The 22,512-nt window shown below is 31.1% G+C and overlaps 1 protein-coding gene across 1 annotated transcript; it reads left to right on the top strand.

Annotated features, from left to right (window-relative positions):
• Window positions 1-1,541: 1,541 nt before the first annotated feature.
• On the top strand, window positions 1,542-16,686 carry LOC111710259 (uncharacterized; the record flags this gene model as incomplete). Its single annotated transcript, XM_023484327.1, is given in 12 exon segments — window positions 1,542-1,624; window positions 2,404-2,569; window positions 4,408-4,461; window positions 5,331-5,368; window positions 6,312-6,362; window positions 6,455-6,502; window positions 10,609-10,659; window positions 12,256-12,320; window positions 12,700-12,750; window positions 13,100-13,149; window positions 15,467-15,527; window positions 16,588-16,686. Coding segments are annotated over 11 exon segments (634 nt in total), but the record flags the coding sequence as incomplete, so codon positions are not given.
• Between the last annotated feature and the right edge of the window lie 5,826 nt (window positions 16,687-22,512).

Raw genomic sequence — 22,512 nt, 5'->3', positions numbered from 1 at the left:
GAGGGGGGAGGGGGGGGAGGATGGAGGCTGAAACCTGGGCTTCCCGTTGTTTAGTCAAACCCTGTCTAGGGTCCACAAAAAATGTTATATTAGTTCTCCATGTTGCTTGGAATATTCAGATCAAGCTTTATTAAACGTGTTATATAGTTATTAATCTTACATTTCTCGTTACTAGTACGTATAGTTGAGCATCGTTTTTAAACGTTTCTAAAAAAACGATCTTTTCCTTATATGTCAAGACACACCAAATTTTGATGTGAAAAACTTTCTAAATTTGGAACGATGGTTTCATTGGTGGGGGGGTGCAAAACGGACTTGAGTTGTTTTAATCGAGAACATTTTTTAGTTTACTTTTGGCCAGGTTTTCAGATCATTGTTGGTTTTTTTTTTATCTCCTAACTTGTCTGTTTTTTAATAGAAGTAAGCCTTTTTTCTTACATTTGAGTTTTTTTCGTGGATTTTTTAGTAAAAATTTCTGCATTTTAGTTTAATTTAATTACAAAATTTGATAGTAACTTTGTTCTTTGTTTTGATTTAGATTTTAGTCCAAGGGGAGGAGGAGGGGGGTGGTGTAGTCAACAAACACAACAATAACTTGTAATTTCAAGAAAACAAATTATAATGCTAAAATGGTGGAGCCCAAAAATGCATATTTTAGCAATTTTCCGTATTACTTACAGAATTTACTTAAAACATATTTTGGCGCACTCAATTCCCACTTTTTAAGCTATATACTCAGTCAGACAATTAATGAGTATAAAGATACTGTATAAAGAGCATTTTAACTGAGGTTGACAATGGAGAAAATTTAAATTTGCCAAAATAGAAAACTTAAATATATAATCCGTAATTATTATTTACAGAAAAGTTTAAAGTTGTACCGTTTTTCTTATCAGACATGGCCTTATCGTTATATGGTACTTTCATAGTAAAAACCCCATATATCACAAAATTACGCCTACAGTTCCTTTAATAGTAATAACACAATATATTATAAAATTACGCCTACAGTTCCTTTAATAGTAATAACACAATATATTATAAAATTACTACTACAGTTCCTTTAATAGTAATAACACAATATATTATAAAATTACTACTACAGTTCCTGTAATAGTAAAAACACCATATATTATAAAATTACGCCTACAGTTCCTTTAATAGTAAAACACAATATATTATAAAAATACGCCTACAGTTCCATTAATAGTAAAAATACCATATATTATGAAATTAGGCCTACAGTTCCTTTAATAGTAAAAAACACCATATACTATAAAATTACGCCTAAATCTCCTTTAATAGTAAAAACCCCATAAATATAAAATTACGCCTATAGTACCTTTAATAATAAAAACACCATATATCATATATGTTATTCGGTTGTCCAGGCCTATGAATTGAAGGTACGAACTTTCTCAATTCAATCGATTTTTATTTCAGTTTGAGTAATTCCAAGGTTAATAAGTGGAGTTCAGTGTATTCAAGCTATTATATACAAAAAAGTACACGAACTATTTTGAAAAAAAACTTTTTCACAAGGAATGCTTTCAGAAGGAAGATGGGAATGGCCAAGTACTATTCGATGAAAAGACAGGCCTTGAAGGAACTTCAGAATAACGAGGTTTTTTAAAATGTATTTTTGCTTCTTATTTAAGCACGTTTAGTCTTTTTTTTTTCAAGTATCTAAGAAAATTAAAATTTTTTTTAATAGTTTTTTTTTGCATGAGCTAAGTGGCAATTTTCCTATTTCAACAAGGCTTGAACTAGCTGTTCAATTTTTTTCATTTATTTAGTTTATTCGCTACATCTTGAATATGTTAATTTTAATAATATTAAAAATATAAAAAGGTACTTTGGCAAAATTGGCCTCACCCCCTTCATTGCTTTCATATCTTTGACATTCTTATTTTTACGAAAAGATCCTTTTATACACTTAATCTATTGTCAAGACTATTTATGAGTTTAAGTATGGCAAAAATGACTTCAAATTAATTCAATCCCTCCTCCAACCTTTTTCATAATTAGAACATGACAATTTAAAACATTTTAATTATTTAAATCTTAAAATTTTTAGGAAAGTTCCTTTTTAAACCAAAAAATAAAATTAAATTTATGATATTTTAATGAAACTTTTATGATTTAATCTAACAGAATTCTTAATTTGAAATATCTATGGTTTACGACATTGGGTTGCTAAGATATAGGGATTAGAAAGTCAGAGTTTGTGACAAAGACTTAGTTTTTATCGGTTAAATTGATAAGAGTATATTCTATATTAGTGTTAAAAGGTTGTTTTAATTAGGATATATTTTTTTAGATAGTTTCTACGTATTATAGGTGTAGCATGATACAACTTAAGTTTTTAATGTTTTATTTCATCTCAAAACATTATATTTTTAGGCTGATTTTTAACTGAACATTTTTGCTGTATTCCTGTAGCTCTGTAGTTCTAGTTTAGAAACCTCCCCTTGTTGGACATATTTCACAACCAGACGTCAGCATGAATATGATAAATGCAGCATCTAGGAAGAAGGAGAGACAAGAGGAGTTGGAACGTCAAAAAAAGGTTCTCAGGAACTGAGTTATTTATTCTGGGAAAACATTTAAAATATATGAGCTCATTGGGCATACTATTTTTTCTGTAGCTAGTTCAATAATATTACAAATGGAAAACTCCATTAAAGTATAAGTCAATAAAACATGTTCAGCATTGAACTTTTATGCTAGCTAAATCATGCAAAACTTTGCAAAATTAAATATTAATCTATATAAGGGTTAATTCTTTAGCAATTGTTTGAATATATATAAAAACAGTTTATTTAAACAAATGTCAATTTTTTCAAATTCTTTTATACTGCATTGCGTCTTCCGTGTCTTGACTATATATGCATGTGATATAACCATAGAGAATAGAATATATATTAGAGGGGAATTTACTGGAAAAAAATTAAAAACAGCCATTTTGTTGTACTGTTTCCATACTGCAGGTATACTTCGCATATTTATGCTATATAACCTTTTGGGCCCTGGAATATCATTTTACAGAAAATCTAAAATTATTATTAAAAGAAAACCAATTTATGAAATAGGCTGGTTTATAATTGACCAATGATCATTTCACATAGACTCTATGCATTTCATTTTACAAACGATGATTTTTCGTTATAACTATAAATCAAATGATGTTTTTTATTTAACTAATTCATTGTAAAGTTTATTTAACAGCTTTAAAAAATGCGAAATTGAAATGGATAGTCTAGGGAACATACTGTATTAATGTACTCTACTGCATATAATTTGTGAACATTTACATGATTTGTACACTTTAAACTCCCTTTCAGGCTGAAAGGGACTGAAAAAATTCATACCGAGAGATTCTTTAAATTCCCCTCTAATATATATTCTATTCTCTTTGGATATAACAAATGTCCCGTGAAAATATTGTGTACCAATGTAGCTGAAATCCAAAGTTACTGCATGCAACCCTGCCATATAATATTCAAGATTATAGATTATACAGTTAAATACTCTGCATGCGCTCTGATGGATGGAAAATGTTGTCTTTCTAACAACGGAAACACAAATACCCACGCAAATCTGCCCCTTTGGTAAAATTAAAGCAAACCTATGTGAAGCATAAAGTCTGACCGCGTCAACCTTGTTGCACCAGCTAGTCCTGTCCATAGAGCTAGGTACAGTACAAACTGGGACCAGAGGTTGACCCGACTCGGAAATTTAAATGTACTACGGCGCTGCCCGTGCACCTATTATGCACATGAACTTTTGATTTATACAAGGGTTAACAATCCTCAAATTAAAAAAATAAGAGTGTGATCTCATTTCTATAATTCAAAATTCTAATTCAAGTTTTAAATTATACATTTTGTTTATGTTTGGTGAGCCGTTGCCGCAATTTGTATTATTCTTAATCAGTGACGTCATAAAAGGTACAATTAAGTCTCCATGGTATATTGACGACATTTGTCATGCATTGGAGCGCATCCAGAATATTTAACCTTATACTCTATAACCTTGATAATCTTAGGCTTAAGAATCGAATCTACTGATTCTACATGGTTTATGGATTTATTGAATAATCTATATAATAGTTATTTGATCAATCAATTAGTTTATTAATTGGTAAATTAATCAATTAACTTATAAATTTGTTCAATGATTAATTGATTAATCAATTAATTGATTCATTAATTTATCAATTAATAACTTGATTAACTCATTACCTATTAAGTGAACAAATTTATTGATAATTTTGTTGTTTAATTAATTTATTGATTAACTAATTGATTAAATGTTGCATTGATTCTATATTTCATCAATCAATTGATTTATTGATTAATTAACAAATGTTTTATAAAGATTAATTGATTGACAATCAATGTTTAGGAAAAAGCGCTTGATTCAAGTCCAATCAGAACAGTTTTAGGATCTCTAGCCCTGGAATGTATAATATTAATATTGTATAAAATCATACATTTCAATTGCAAATAATTACAAAAGATTGACAAATGTTTTTAACCTTTTAAAATTTATTATTGTTATTTCTTAAAACTGGAGTTATTAAAACATTTTTTTTAATAGAAAGCAAATATATGTAAATTTTATTTTGAAAAAATTTTAAAGAACCTTTTTAGAATTAATGATAAAGAAATACAAAACTTGGCAAAAATGAAAGACAAATATTTTCACATATTTACAACACTTTACCATATTGTTTTTAAAGCTCCCTTACATAATTACATAATTACATAATTATAAAATTACAAAATTACATAATTACAAAATTACAAAATTACATAATTACACAATTACATAATTACACAATTACATAATTACATATATTACATAATAACATTTACATAATTACATAATTGTATAATTACGTAATTACATAATTACATATATTACATAATAACATTTACATAATTACATAATTGCATAATTACGTAATTACATAATTACATACTTACATAATTACATAATTATATAATTACATAATTACATAATTACATAACTACATAATTACATAATAACATTTTTAAAATTTATTCTGAAAAAAAGTCTTTTTCAAAGAGGCTGGACCCCCCCTCCCCCCTTACCTCCCCCCATGTAGTTTAAAATAAGTAAAGGCGGAATAGAATTAAAAAAGTATGCTAATTTGCCTGCAGATGATTGCATAACAAGAAAAGATCATTTCTATCAGACACAAATCTGTTTAAAATAAAAAAAATAATAATGATTTAATTCATATTTAAATATGTAAAACCTATTTTTGTTTGAATTTAAAAATATTATACAATCAATGTTAGGGTGGTAAAAAGAAAGCTACAACTAAGAAAAACGAAAGGTACAACAGAACAGTGTAGTGACAACTTGACCACGTTTCTGTAAAAAATAGTAAAGTAAAAGAGACTGTACATGTAATTTCAAGTGACCGATCATTTAAAGAATGGCATCTCCGATTTACCCTTTAAAGGGAGTGCCTGGCTAGACATGGTAGTTGAGCTGAGAATGCAGTATTGTAGAGAAATCTTTTAGAAATCATTTGAGAACTTTAAAACGTTTTACTGTGCATAATCATTCAGAAAGAGACGGATTTTAACTATTCATTTTTCTCTCTTTCATAATAATTATACACAGTACAAACGTCTTTTAAGACTCAAATGGTTTTTAATTTTTTTTTCTACTTTACTGAATTCTCCGCTGAGCTATACTATGTCGAGCCGGACACACTCTTTAAACCTATGTTTGAGTAAAAGTGGGGGATCAATCGTCATTTATCTTAGGAGGAACAGTTAACCCTATTCCTGCTGGGGGGGGGGGGGGCAATTTGACCCCCCTTTAGTTTTTTTACATAATTCAATTGGTCTGAGGATGTTGAAATTTTCTGAATTTTCTTAAATACCTAAAGCCCTCCCTTTAGGTCTAAACCGGGCTTTTATACTAACTGCCTGAATTTCAAATACCCCAGCAGGGATAGGGTTAATATTAAGCCCATAGTCCCTTTAACAACTTTATTTATTTACTAGCTTAGGAACCAAGCGCTACCAAGGTTAACGAAACGTCACTCCCTCCGTTTACCCGCACTTGAAGGATTTTACCGGGAAACATAGAATTTCAAAACCAAGTTAAAAATATTCACGGGTGTCTCTCAAGTTCCACAATCAAAATTTGAGGCAAATCGGTCTAGGGGTTCCTAAGTTATGATTGGACAAGCATACAAACAGATTACAACTTATATATTTAGATATAAATATATATTGTTATCAATTCTAATTTATGTATTTCAGAACTAAGCAAATATCAAGGGAACCATACAAAATTGAAGAAGTTCCATTTAGGTGATAATATTTTTGCTCGCATGATTTCAAATATTTTAACACAAAAGTTTGTTGTTAAAGAACTTGTTTACTATTTTGATTGGTTTGTATAGTGATAATAAACCACATCAACCAACAAACATTAACGAAGTCCCCTTGAGGTAAAATTATATAAAATGCTTTGAATTACAGAAACGACCTGATGCATGTAATATCAAAGATTAGTTTGAAATGAAACTATGCTTGATAATAAGCGTTCTATAGAGGGGGGGAAACAAAATAGTTATATTTTTATAATATAAAAAATGCATGTTATGAATAGATAGAAATTGTTTTGGGTTTATATAATTGAAATACTGCAAAGTATTGCTATTATGAACTTAGGAACACGTTACTAAAAAAAATCATCTTAAGTGTAAAAATTTTCATCATGGGTCGAAAATATGGCTTAAAAATGTAGCTGTAAAAAAACAATGTTAGAGTTGGGCATTGTTATTTGGTTATTGCATTTAGATTTTTTAGAAGACTACAAAAATATCAGAAGTTTAACATCACACAAATAAGTCTTAAGTCTGATATCAGTCTGAACAAGATTTTTCAAATAGGTCGGTAACCCTAGTACAATTGGGGGGGGGGGGTTCACCTCCCCCTATTACAAAAGGGTGGGAGTGTTTTTCACCCCCCCCCATGGTTTTTTCTAAATTACTGAGATATGGACATCTCTCTTAAATCATGAGTAGACAGTCTCGACTTTTCGCACAGTTTCTTTTTTGGTTTAGACATAGACATTTTAAACATGCAACGAGCTTGTGTCAAGCTCAAGTTATAAAGGAGTAATTGGAAAAATACTGTTCGATTTTTATGCGAGAGCGTGCACAGTTTGGTTTGCAGTGTTTTTCAGCTATAAACCCTCAAAACAATTTTTTCTTTAATCATTGAATGCTAAAAGTATTTGATAGAAACCTCCATTGCTTTCACAGTTATTAAGAAGCAACCTAACCACTAGTTTTCAGAGCACATATATTTACTTATAAATAAGAATACATTAGAAGAGACAACAATTGTACTATTCAAATATTAATAATAGATGAATATTTGTGTATTAACCCTTAAGTATGAAAGTTTATTTACATAATATGAATGCGCAATATATATCAACCATGTACAATGTACATTGTACAATGTACACTAAGGGTAATTCATTTTGGACTTTTTTGTAAATCAGCAAACAGGCCACCGAAGGTATATATTTATAGGCTGCCTGCCAAAGGAATTGAGTCTTTGCCACAAATTCAGTTTTTGTAAAACCTATATCTTTGCAACCTTATGATGTAAACCTTTGATATTTCAAACTCACATTATTTGATCTAATAGCATTCATAGTTTGAAATATTAAAGGTCTACGACATTGGGTTGCAACGACATTGAAATAAGAAAATCAGAGTTTGTGGCAAAAACTCAATTTCTTTAGCTTTCTACGTTGGACAAATTTTTCTGATTCACCGACAAAGTGTCAAACGATCTAGGGTCAAACGCACCAGGGTCAAACGACCTATAGGGTCAAACGACCTAGGGTCAAACGACATAGGGTAAAACGACAAACGGTCAAAAACGCAACAAAGGGCAAAACGATAAAAGGTCAAAATTGGAAAAAAATATTTCATTTATTATTTTAGGGTTAAGTTAGGTTTAGACAATTTCTGGGCCGAGCACTGCGGATAGTAGTTCAAATGATCATAAAACATAACATAATAATATGTATTATTTCAGGATTAGGTTAGGTTAAGACAATTTCTGGGCCGAGTGTTGCGGCTAGAATATAAAAATAGTTCAAATTAACCAAAACTAGTCAAAATGAAATTTTGCCCGTTAGTTTCACTTTTTGACCCTATGTCGTTTTACCCTTTGTCGTTTGACCCCGTGGCATTTGACGCTAAGGTCGTTTAACCCTATGTAATTGAATTCTTTTTCTAATAGGCCAAAGACTACAAAGCCCCATTTTTTTCATGTTATGACTCATGTTTTTTTGAAATTTTATACCGAATTCTGATTCGAAAACTTTTTAATAAATAATAAAAATAAAAATGGTGAGGCTAAATAACAATAAAAGACTTTATATCTTTTTTCAGTTTTTGGTAAGTTTTTGTCTTCTAATTCATTCAATTTTCAACATTTTAAAAGATGGGTTTCAAATTTGAATTCAGCATAAAATTTCCAAGAAAGTTTGAATTATATAAAATGTTTTTAAAATATAGCTTTTGGTTTAATAAAATACTATATAATATATTATCAGCTAATGTTTTTTTAACTTGGAAGGCTGAAATTTGGCATAAAGTTTATTCAAAATGATTACATGCAAGTTGCAACCTCTGGCGGGCGGTAAGCTGATTTCCAAAAAAAAGTCCAAAATTGACCACCCCTATATGTACAAAGCCCAATTTCAAGGCCAATAAAACAAATAAGGGGGCTTTTTAGAGTTAATAAATACGTAAATTAATAAACCACCTCTCATACTGGTTTGGGTTTCTTTTGGCGCAATTTTTGTTTGGAGATGTCGTCCCATCTTATGTATTCTAAATTCTATTATCATGTATTTAACCATAGACAACACAGTATTTGATATACACAACACAACAAAGATCGCTTTAAATCGACCGAGCTTCAAGAGCTTTGTAAATCACCTAACTATGCTTTTACTTTTCCTAACTATGGCATAGATTGAAGATTCCTAACTATGGCGTAGAATCCTAACTATGGCGTAGAAACCTAACTATGGCGTAGAATCCTAACTATGTCGTAGAATCCAAACTATGGCGCAGAATCCTAACTATGGCGTAGAATCCTAACTATGGCGTAGAATCCTAACTATGGCATAGAATCCTGACTATGGCGTAGAATCCTAACTATGGCGTAGAATCCTAACTATGGCGTAGAATTATAACTATGGCGTAGAATCCTAACTATGTCGTAGAATCCTATCTATGACGTAGAATCCTAACTATGGCTTAGATTCCTAACTATGGCGTAGTATCCTAACTATGGCGTATATTCCTAACTATGGCGTTGAATCCTTACTATGGCGTAGAATCTTAACTATGGCGTAGAATCCTAACTATGGCATAGAATCCTAAATATGGCGTAGAATCCTAACTATGGCGTAGAAGGAAGTAAAACGTATGATGGTCCTTGCGTTATTTTAATACTTTCGCGATTGGGCTATATTTGTCTAATATAGATGGGGGAGGGGGGGGGGTCCACCCCCCACCTCAATGATTTTGCCCTTAGAGTTAAGATAAGGTCTGCTAATTAAAAAAGAATTATACCTCAATGTTTAATGTTTAGGGGGCAAGGAAGGATTTATCTTTGTTGTCTATGATTTAAGCTTTGAGTGGTCACACTAAGAACAATCTTCACTATATTGGCACTGCAGGCTTTATTTTAAAGTTTTTCATATATTATTTTTCATTTAATAAACCATAAATGGTTTATAAGTCACAAAAGGCGTTTTGACATAAATATACAATAAGAATCACCTTATATTTAAAAAAATATGAAAACTGAACTAACTCAGTGCTACTTTTTTGTTGTATCCTTTAGACATAAACGATCACGTGTCAAGAATGTAAGTTTAATGTAAGTAGTTTAACTAGATAACCCTAGTTTTACTTCTTCTTCCTTTTCATTAAATTAAACCTTCGGGTAATTTTTTCTCCCTGAAGGCGAAACTTTTGTATTGAATAGCGCTTAACTTTAGCGACTCAACTCAACTTATTCTTTGACACAGATATTCACGTCTAAGGATAAACCGACGAGAGGGCATTGACAAACGATCCAAAAGTTTCGGCCTGTTGTACAGTTGATCCATGACCACCCTGAGCCTCTTCTTTCTCTATTTATTTCTCCATCTATCTATCTATCTATCTATCTATATACACATGAATCCTGCAGAAATGAATACATAGCAAGAGGTTTTTTTTAATGTCACATTACATGTTTAAGATCAAATGCCGCCGCAAAATTGACTGAATATTAATAAATCAATTGCATTCATATTTGAGGGCTATTAATTTACCTTGAATTAAAAATAAAAAAGAAGTTTCTTTAGAACTATCAAAAACTTATGACGGTCTAATTTATTCATATATCTGGGATTCATTATATCTATCTATCTATCTATCTATCTATCTATCTATCTATCTATCTATCTATCCATCTAACTTTATATATTTATCTATCTATCTATCTGTCTATCTATCTATCTATCTAGGAGACAAGATAGAAGAACATTAAATGCCCGGAATAGAAGAATAATGGACAGGAAATTGGAACAAAACATTAAATAATTTTATATTTTATTCATAGATTAATTAACAGATTACAGATGAAGTCTAGATGTCGTCTTTTCAAGATTTAAGGGTTTTTCGTGCACTATAACTCTTTACGCGCATGCTCTTTCTTTGTCTTGTAATTCAACTCTGCCTGCGCGGAACTCTGTCTCAGGGTTTTTGTGAAAGAAAAACCCTTAAATCTTGAAAAGACGACATCTATAGTTCTATATGTTGTGTTTAATTAATCTATGATTTTATCATTCATCATCAGAGAAGGAGTTCAGTTGCCCACACCTAGTTTAACTTCTTCTCATTGTTCATTAGATTGAACCTCTGATTTATCAGTGGTTTAAAAACTAAATTTAAATATGAAATTATCTAATAAAGGGCGGTGGGGCGGCAAATGATGGGGTATTTTAGGGGGGTAAGGGGGGGGGTTACTGTTTTTGTCACAATACTCCTCTTAAACATTTGTCTTGTGTTTAATGTTAAGAATTGAAAAAATGAATCTTTTTTATTTATAAACATTGTATGAATTGTAGCTTGCATTGCTTTATAATGATTCCAATTTATAATTACTTTTCCCGTTTAAATATTTATCCTTGAATGGATCCTGTAATCCCGCAATGTATTTAAGATGTCGTCTTTGTTTAAGCCGGTATTTTGGAAGCAAAGCATATATTTTATAGCAAAAGCACAAGAAAGCACAGGGGTTTCGGGATAATCTAAAAATATTTCTAAGAAATTATAGCGGGTTTTCGGTCGAAATTCTTAACTAAAATGTAACATTTAAACAACTTAGAGACTTCTCTTAAAAGAAAATTCTTAAGCGGCCAAGCCTTATTTGACATAAATAGGAGGTTTATGGAATAAATTCATTTTGGCTGACTCTCCCCTAATACCCACTGTGCGGGGGGGGGGGGCGAATGGGTTGCAAAGATTTTTTTAATGGTGTTACACTAATTATATAATATAAAGGATTGCTAGGCATTACAAAAAAGTTTCGATGAAAAATTTAACTTTGATCTTTCAGTGAGACCCATATAAAACTGTGGAAAATGTTAGACGATTGTAAATAATAGCACAATGTACATAAATCACAGCGTTTGTATACAGTGTACAGTATACACACAGGTTACATGCATGGTGTGGTACCCATTTAACTCAACAAACTGATTTCCAAGAAAACGGTTAAATTTATTGTTTTTAACAAGATAATATGTACATGGTGTCCCAATAGAAATAGAAATGGAGATGAGGTCTTTGAGATCGTCTCTGTTATAAGTTAGTATTTTCATAAGTCAAAATGAAGTCTCAAGAGTATATTTTAAGTAAACGTTAAAAGACTGTTTTTTGTCTCTCTCAAAGACATTCTGTATATATTCTTTATACAGGGACATCTGTATACTTTGTTTGCATATAGAAATATTTCGTTTTATCACAGTCTCAAATTATCACTAAATTTCTACTGCCTATTTGAACATTATATTGTTCAAATGTCGTCTACCTATTCCAGAGTTTTAAGCGTCTCACTATGAAGATAAAATATTATTTGTTTTGCAGTTTTTATTTTGTTATTGTTCCAGAAAGTTGATTTGCTGCATTATTTTTACTGGCTCTCTGTTAATGGGCCTTGGAGGAGCTTGTCTAGGAATTAATTATTAATTTTCGATGTTTTCATTTTCATTATCAGTATAAAGTTTATTATTATTATTATTATTAATATTATCATTTTTATAATTATATAAACCATTGTTTTTAAGTATTATTGTTAAAATTTCATTATTTACCATAAGTATATTTATTTTTATTAATTTTATTTTATTCTATTCTAACATTATAATTATTGTCAATATCATCATTTTCACTATTCTTAATATTTTAAAATTTTTGTAATTTTTCTCATTATCATCTTTTTTAGATTAGAATAGTCTTTAATTATGACACTGTTAAGCAAAGGACATCCCTAGTTTTCTTCTCCTAGTCTAAAGTAAAAGTCTAATCTTTTAATGTAATATAATAATTTTTAGCTGTTTATTTTGCTGTGGATGAGCCGGGATTAAAACCTCTTATCATCGTAGGAATGACAAACATTAATAATAATTAATTTTAGACATTTTGATTATTTAATAGGTTAAAAAAGCTTGTAGACATTCTTTTCTCTCTATTTTTATTCGAAGCCTTTGCATATTTGCAATATTATATATTTTTACAATACTTTCATTAGTTTGGAAACATACAATGAGTCAATTTAAATTTAATTTTTAATAAATTCTTTTCATGAAATCAAGACGCTCGCCATGTTTAGAAAAATATTGTAACACAATCCAGTTACCTACCCCCCTCCCCTGACCCCCTAAAATACCCCAATGTAAGCCCCCCCCCCCCCAACTTTGAGATTATTCATGGTTGATGTTTGTCAACAATTAGGACCAGTTCTTCTAGCCGGTAGTCTAGTCACCTGGCTTCTTTCTATTGAGGTAGAATTTGAGATAGACACGTTCGGCTTTTTTTCATTTCGTTCCCATGAACGACCAATTTTGGTAGTTTTTTTTTTCAATGGTTAAAAAAATGTTTTTGTTTGTTTTCAAAGAAATCGTTTGTTCAGAAAAGAAAAAGATGTTTTTTTGAATTTGTGTTCAGTAAAACACTATCGTTTTTGACAAAATCTTTTAAAAAATTCTTATCTTCAGTAAAAAAAAACTTTAGGCTTTTTTTTAAGTTAGTTAGAACAAATTATACCGTTCGTTTTTGAAAAACGATAGTTTTTTTCATTTCTCTAGACAATCCAAGTCGTTCGTTCATCGTTTTTTTTTAATGAACAACACCTTTTCACGAACATTTTTGGTCGTTCTCAAGAATTTCAAAACACGATGCCAATATCTAGGTATAATAAAGTGATAACCAAAAAATTCTGGAATAGGAATTCGACTTATAGACTCAGGTTATGACTTTAAATGGTCCAACGAATATAATGCACAGCAATTGTGCAGTGTGAACAGACCCATTTTACTTAATAAGTGATTTATGAACTTGCAAGTAAAACTATTTGCTTTGTGACAACATCAAATGTACTGAAGAATTGCTTTAATGTCGTCTTCCTATTCCACAGTTTTCTCGTTATCACTGTATACAGTTGTGCAGGCAAATCATTTAAACTATGGAATGGGAAGACATTATGATATGTAGTGACTTATTTGTATTTAATGTTGTTAAGAAGGTTACAGTTTAAATAAGTAAGTTTAAACTGCAAAATTGCTGTGTTACATGTTCATTGTCTAACTTCTTGCTCTTCTACTCCACAGTTTTATCAAAAATAATTTCTATTCCAAAATTCTAATTTTAGAAATATATTTCAGTCATTGGGGATTTAGCATTAAGGGTATGAAATTTTTCTGAAACAATTTTACAGAAGCAGGAATATATATTTTTCACAATAATCAAAAATGTGCCCCTCAAATGGGGATTAATATTTAAAAAGTCGCAAGTATAAGTGAATATGAAAATTTTGAAATACTTTTTGAATTGGGTGTCATTGGAAACGAATTGAATTTCTGAATTCAAATCAATTTACAGAATCGAAAAATATTGAAATTGGACTGAGTAAGGTCAAAAAAGACATTTTTAGTCAGGCCCGCAACCAGGGGAGGGTGCAAGGGTGCAGGTGCACCCCCCTTTTCTTCTGAAAGAGGGGTGCAATGACGAATTTGCAACCCCCCCCCTAGTCCCATAAAACAGAAATTGTTTTCATAAGTTTCTAACATCTAGTTACAAATTATATAGCCCGAGTAAGAATTGATTTCCAAACCAAATTAAAATCTATTTGTGCGTTACTCATTAAAAGTGTGACGGGGTTTTTGTGTACTCTCTCAACTCATCCCCTGAGTCATGTCTCTCCTGTGACGTATCTCAGGCTAACTAACAGTTGATCTGTACACTCTGTAGATTAAATATAACACAACATCAAAATTTACTCATAGTCATTTAGTAGTTGTTTAAGTCTAATTAAAACAGTATGATTTATTAATTATATGCATAGAGTCCCATGGAAATGAAATGGTAATCTCCTGTACACTTTCAGACTTTTAGCCCCCCCCCCCTTGACCGGTGTGCTATGTTTTATGAGTCTGTTTTTTTGAGGCATTTCCGTGGTGAGGCGTTTCCATAGCACCCCCTTGACCCTTGAAAAGCTTTTTTTTAAAGAATAAACTGCTAGTTAAGCAGTACTCCCTTAAAAGCTCAAATACACTTGTTAAAAAGGTTAGCCTTTATAGTGTGCATTGACAATGTAATAAAAACAACCATATACCACTGTGAAACCAAACCAAACATTGTTTAAAAATCATTAAAAAACCCCCCCAAAACATTTTTCGCCTCCGGCGCGTCATATTGCACCCCTCCTCGTCAAACACTGCAGAAACGGGCCTGTTTTTAGTACTATAATGAAGTTTATTCCAAGAAAAATTCTATTTTTCACCATAACTTGCCGAATTTTCAATATTTTTCAATTCAGTAAATTGTTTTGAACTCCAGTTTTCAAGCTGGTTCAGTGGATACCCATATTATTGAGATTGTCAAATTTTTTATTTTCGCTAACTGCACTAGTGATTTTTTATCTTTAAACCTAATTTGAGGGGCACATTTTTGAATTTTGTGAAAAATGTATTTTAAAACATACCTTAGAATTCCAAGTGGAATACTAATTTGCTTATGTAAAATGATTTTAGAAAAGTCTCATTAAATTTCACACCCCTATTAAATATACAGAGAAAAAATCTGCTAAAATATTTTTGCTAGATCTGCATCAGATTAAGTAAAAACAACAAGAGAACCACTGACCCTGAACTGGATAAGTTAGGTCAGGATTAATAATGTATTATGTTAGACTAATTAATCAATCAATTAAATAATGTATTATGTTAGACTAATTAATCAATCAATTCAATAATTAATCAATCAATTCAATAATTAATCAAATTACCATTTCAGCAATTAATAAATATTATTACATATGAAGGAAAATTAATCAAGGCAATCATTCGTATTACTAATATTCGACGAGTCGGTTTTTCTTACAGTTTATTATTTACAAAGATACAAAAACTAAAAAGATGATACTATACGAATCAAATATTATGAATTGAAGTTATTTCAGAGTGATGGGGAATCTTCAAGGAAACCTCTATTTAAGGGAGCTGATGATCAACTGATTCTTTTTCCCCAGATTTCGCTCCACCCTGGGCTAGCATTTAACCCTAGTACCCCGTGAGCTGGCCGGCTAGCCCACCAGCCCCCGGGTTTCTGGAATAACGGAACTTGGCGCTTGGCTTCGGTTTCTCCGCGTGGCTTGGGTTATTTATAGAATTCAAACACAAACAGGAATAAATCCGTTAGATTTAATGAAGGATGGAGAAAGGGGTGGGGGGAGAAACTGGGAATGATGGAAGGAGGGAAAAAATACTATTTATGATCGCAGGAAAGATCAACACATCACTTTCCTGCTACAATATATTCAGCCATAAATTTATAAATCAATTATTTAAACAATTAACCAATTAACCAATGTAATCAATTAATCCCAGAATTAATCAATTCATCAAATCATCAATTTAACAATAAATCAACTAATCAATTAATTAATTAATCAATTGATCATTCATTTAATTAATCTATTAAATAATTATTCAATTAAACAATTAATTTTCCAATCAATTAACCAATTAATCAATTGATCAATTAAGAAATCAATCAATTTATCAATCAAAATTTTTTTATAATTATTCAATTCACAAATAATCAATTGATCTATGAATCAATTTAATAATTCAACAATTAATTAATGAAATTAATCATTTAAAAAAATAAATTAAACGATTAATCAATTGATTAATTAAATAATCAATCAATCAATTTCCTAGTTAACCTCCATGAAATCAAACACTGGATGGATCCTATACTGATCCCGTTTGGTTGGGGTCTCTTTGAGGAAGGAGACGAAGTGGTGACAATAGACAAAGGTTATTTTTCCAATAATTGCAATTTTCCAACCAGGGATTGTCAGTTTTGCCATCAGGGATTGTCAGTTTTTCCTATCAGGAATTTTTAGTTTTGCCATCAGGGATTGTTAGTTTTCCCATCAGGCATTTTCAATTTTCCCATCATGGATTTTCAGTTTTCCCATCAGGGATGGCCTGTTTTTCCATTGGTCTACATCATTTTTCTATCAGGGATTGTCTGTGTTTTTTTTCATTTAGGACTGTACTTTTCCCATCATGGACTGTTAGTTTTCCCATCATGGACTGTTAGTTTTCCCATCATGGATTTTCAGTTTTCCCATCAGGGATGGCCTGTTTTTCCATTGGTCTACATCATTTTTCTATCAGGGATTGTCTGTGTTTTTTTTCATTTAGGACTGTACTTTTCCCATCATAGGGACTGTTAGTTTTCCCATCATGGACTGTTAGTTTTCCCATCATGGACTGTTAGTTTTCCCATCTCTAAATTCTCCTTTTTCCCAAAATCAGTGCACATTCATTATCTTATATACTTGCATAGTTAAAATCTATCGTTTTGTTGTATGTTTTATTGTATACTGATAACAAATTTACAAAAGCTAATGTATTTACTGATATTTGAATCTTTTGTGATGCAGTAATATCTGATCATACTGTTTGTACTCTACTCATAGTCATGTACTGTACATAGTTATTACAAACAAGATGGTTGGTGGTGTACCAGATACAATATATATACTATGCACTCTACTCCTGCACTGTATAGTTACTACAAACAAGATGGTGGGTGGTGTACCAGATACAATATATATACTATGCACTCTGCTCCTGTACTGTATAGTTGCTACAAACAAGATGGTTGGTGGTGTACCAGATACAATATATATACTATGCACTCTACTCATGTACTGTATAGTTGCTACAAACAAGATGGTGGGTGGTGTACCAGATACAATATATATACTATGCNCAAGAAGAATATACATTTGGTGGGACAAGAAGAATATACATTTGGTGGGACAAGAAGAATATACATTTGGTGGGACAAGAAGAATATACATTTGGTGGGACAAGAAGAATATACATTTGGTGGGACAAGAAGAATATACATTTGGTGGGACAAGAAGAATATACATTTGGTGGGACAAGAAGAATATACATTTGGTGGGACAAGAAGAATATACATTTGGTGGGACAAGAAGAATATACATTTGGTGGGACAAGAAGAATATACATTTGGTGGGACAAGAAGAATATACATTTGGTGGGACAAGAAGAATATACATTTGGTGGGACAAGAAGAATAAGAGTTGCACTATTTTTGAATTTGTTAAACCCGGTAAGCAAAGGACCTAGAGTGTAGAAACCTTAAAGGACATTTTTTTTTTGATAGTTTTCTTCACAGAAAAAGATTAAAATGACATGATTGACGGAGGCTAAGCTACCAAAAAAATGTCAATACTGAACCCTTCCCCCTGCACAATGCAGTTGGCATTAAAAAAACGGTATCATTTGTTTACCAGCATGATATTTTTTGCATGTTATTTTTTGAAGATTATGAAAGTGATGCTCAAGAGCTATCCAATAATGTATCAAATGATATAGATTTGTATCACAATAAGTAAGTAGGGGGGGGTCACTATGACCCTCCCCCCCCCCGTCTATTTTGGGTAAACCAAACGTCAGTCGGAATAGGGTTAACCCTTTCCCGATTGGGCTTTTTTGTCTGATATAAATTAGGGGGGAGGGAGGGTGAAGACCATCCTCTCCTCAGTCTCTAGGCAAGTCCTCAAACTAGAGAAAGACTGTACATATATATGTACGTAAATACTGCAACAGATTTGAATTTTTCGACAACTTATATAAATATAAATTATACAATATACATTGACCATAAAATGTAATGTAACAATCAATCTAGTTTGAAATACATTTATTATTATTATTATTATTATAATTTTGCCTTGGAAGTAGATTTCAGGATTTCAAATGAAAAAAGTTTAATAGTTTTCGTACCAGATGAAAACCATGTGTTGTTAAGGATAATGGAGATGGAGATGAACTCTCTAAGTGAAGAAGATGAAATACCCAACAAACCTAAGTACGTTTTTTTCCCATTTAAACTTTTATTTCAAAACTAACGAACCTTCAATTTTCGATTATTTGTTTTACTTTGTAGTATTGTTGTTTAAATAACCATAATGGAAATGGAATGATGGTTTAATGAAAAGCATCTACCAACATTTTTTATTTTAAAAACGCTTTTAGTTTTTTTTGTCACATTGACACTGAAACAATTTTTTTTTATTAGAAAAGCGGAATTTGCCCATTGCTGACTACTATTGCTTATACCCTTTTAACACAAATTTTAGCAATAATTCAGCAATAAATAATTTTTTTTCAGTAATGATTTTTTATTATCTTCGGAAGTTTTCAGTGTATCATTGAGATATTCACACATTTCAAGGTAAATTATAATAATTCTACTCAAATCATCTTTTAAACAATTCAGATCATAAAGTAGATCAAACCCTGATCAGTGATCACACCTGATCACACCTGATCAAACCAGATCAATCCAGATCAATCCAAAACAATTCTGATCAAGTCAGATCTCACAAAATCAAACAAGATCGAACAAGATCAAACATCAATAAAACCTCGATAAATATGTCCTGTAAATGAGCATATAACCAAAGAGAATATAATATATATTAGAGTGGAATTTAAACAATACTTTGGTATGAATTTTGTCAGTCCCTTTCAGCCTGAAAGGGAGTTCAAAGTGTACAAATCATGTAAATATTCACAAATTATATGCTGTAGAGTACATCAATACAGTATGTTCCTTTCGACTATCCATTTCAATTTCGAATTTTTTAAAGCTGTTAAATAAACTTTATAAAATGAATTAGGTGAATTAAAACATCATTTGATTTATAGTTATAACGGAAAATCATCGTTTGTAAAGTGAAAGGCATGAAACCAGCCTATTTCATAATTTGGGTTTCTTTTAATATTAATTTTAGATTTTCTATAAATGATGTTCCAGGGCCCAAAAGGTTATATAGCACAAATATGTGAAGTACACCTGCAGTATGGAAACAGTACAACAAAATGGCCGTTTTACACTTTTTTCTAGCAAATTCCACTCTAATATATATTCTATTCTCTTTGCATATAACCGATTTATTGAGTTTAGATAAATTCAATATCTAATCTATTTCAGGCCGGCATTTCAAATTGATAGATCAAGTCCAATTCCACAACTTAGGTAAATTTATCAAATCAATAATTAGAATTTAACTTTTTAATCAGTTTACTTTGTCAAGATAATACACTAGGAGAATATAGTTCTTAGCAAACCTTCATTAAAGAATTACCGTCAAAGATTCAAAACTGTATTATGATTAGGGATGGACATCGTTTTTGTATACAAACTAAATTTTTGAGAATGAACAAAATTTGTTGTGCACGATGATGTCGTCATAAGACGCTGTGGGTATTGTTCAGAAAAAACTAATGATAAACAAGCAATTCGGATCGTTCAGAGACTTGAACTGAAGGAACGCGTTTTTCGAACAAACTTTTAAAAAAAACTATCGTGTTTTTTACTGAACGCGTTCAGTGAGAAAATGAACAAAATAGATGGAAAATGAACAATAATTTTGAGAAAGAACAAAATAATATTTTTCGAACGACTGAAAAAAACAAACGAAACGCCCATCTCTACTGATGATCCATATCTGAGAAGCGATGATAAAGATATCATCTATAGATTTGCAATATACTACCAATTCCCAAACCATGTGCGCAGATAATAGAAGCTATTATGGTTAATTTAGAATTAGCTTTAAAATAAATGAAGTTGTAAAGTTTTTGTAATTGATGAAAAACTTAAAGGTCTACGTTGTGTTTCATAGATGAAGATACAAAAGGGTACAGTGTGAATCATTTATGGTATTCTTTACAAAGGTTAAATAGTCATTAAACTGCTGCCAAATATTTCAAGTCGATAAACATAGTGATAATAATATAACTGTTTCTTTTACAGAGGTGATTTTGAGGACAATACAGAAAAAATTGCAAACCTTTTCAAGAACAAGGAATTAAAACCGCGTCGAGGGGTTCGACCATATACCAGCTAGCAGGGGGTTCCACCATATGAAACAAGGCAGGGGGTTCGACCATATACCAGCTAGCAGGGAGTTCCATCATATACCAGCTAGCAGGGGGTTCCATCATATACCAGCTAGCAGGAGGTTCCACCATATACCAGCTAGCAGGGGGTTCCACCATATACCAGCTAGCAGGGAGTTCCATCATATACCAGCTAGCAGGGGGTTCGACCATATACCAGCTAGCAGGGGGTTCGACCATATACCAGCTAGCAGGAGGTTCCACCATATACCAGCTAGCAGGCAGTTCCATCATATACCAGCTAGCAGGGGGTTCCATCATATACCAGCTAGCAGGGGGTTCCATCATATACCAGCTAGCAGGGAGTTCCATCATATACCAGCAGGCAGGGGGTTCCATCCTATACCAGCTAGCAGGGAGTTCCATCATATACCAGCTAGCAGGGAGTTCCATCATATACCAGCTAGCAGGGAGTTCCATCAATATCAGATGGCAAAAAAAATATGGAAACTTTATTCTGCCAATTAAACAACTTTAAAACAGAAAATGCAATTTAAAAAAGGGATTTCAAATATTTTTTATTTCAAATATTAATACAAATAATAATATTCTATGAATATTGTCAGTACAAATGTATCAAATATTTTGAAAAAAGAATTAGAAAAATTGAAACCCTTTGTTTATGTACCTCTGAAGAAAAAATTGCCAAATTAAGTTAATCTTGGACTGAAAGTACAAAAAAATGTTGCTCAATTTGAAATGTTGCCTTTTATATAATCGTTTTAAAGTTTAAACTTGACATTTTCGATCATATGCACAATTTCCATTAATGCATTATACAAGAAAGTTTTACAAACTAGAGAATTCCGTTCAAACAGAATTACTATGCAAATTAAAAATGCAGATGTGATTTATATCAACATTTTTTTAATTTTCACAAACTGTTTGATATCTTTTGGCTGAGAAAAAGTCTCTAAAAATGTTGCCAGTTTATATCTTATCTTTGTTTTATTTCTCAAAAGCGTCAAAAATCACCCCCCCCCTCTCCCCCTTAATCGCAGTTTAATTTTTAGATTGTTTCTGATTTATATTATTTACTTTTTGAAATTTTTGTGCGCGGCAATTCAAGGAAGAAAGCTTTCAAATCTGCGCATGTAAAAGTAAAACCTATATTCAACTTTTTTATGAAACATTAAAACAGCTGATGTCAATGAGAATATTAGCATCTCCTAGTGCATATTTTTATTTCTAACAAAATATGTTTTTTGCTATGCTTAACCATAAACTCAAACCCCTGTAAAAAGTTAATAATCGAAAGTTACTTAAATCAATGTTATATATTATTGATTTTAAATCCTTGTGATATATATATATTATATATTATATATTGTGTTTATTGTAATTTTGTAATTCACATTAAAGTATACAAAAATACACTTGAAAACTAGTAAACAGAGAATCAGAGTGACAATTAAGAAAAATATGTAAAAATAAAACTTAACACATTTTCTAGATCCATGTATACAGTTTTCAAACAAAAATTGGAAATTTAATCTGAAATATTTATTTGTAATCTAAAACATTTAATCTTTTCATATATTAGGTTTTTTTAATTACAAATTTACATTTTTAACCCTATCTCTGCTGGGGTACTTGAAAACCAGGATACGCTGGGGAGATTAGAATAGT

Source organism: Eurytemora carolleeae, unplaced genomic scaffold (genome assembly GCF_000591075.1).
Source record: "Eurytemora carolleeae unplaced genomic scaffold, Eaff_2.0 scaffold1018, whole genome shotgun sequence".
Taxonomy (NCBI): domain Eukaryota; kingdom Metazoa; phylum Arthropoda; class Copepoda; order Calanoida; family Temoridae; genus Eurytemora; species Eurytemora carolleeae.
Note: the sequence above shows the minus strand (reverse complement) of the source record. Positions and strands in the feature narration are given on the sequence as shown.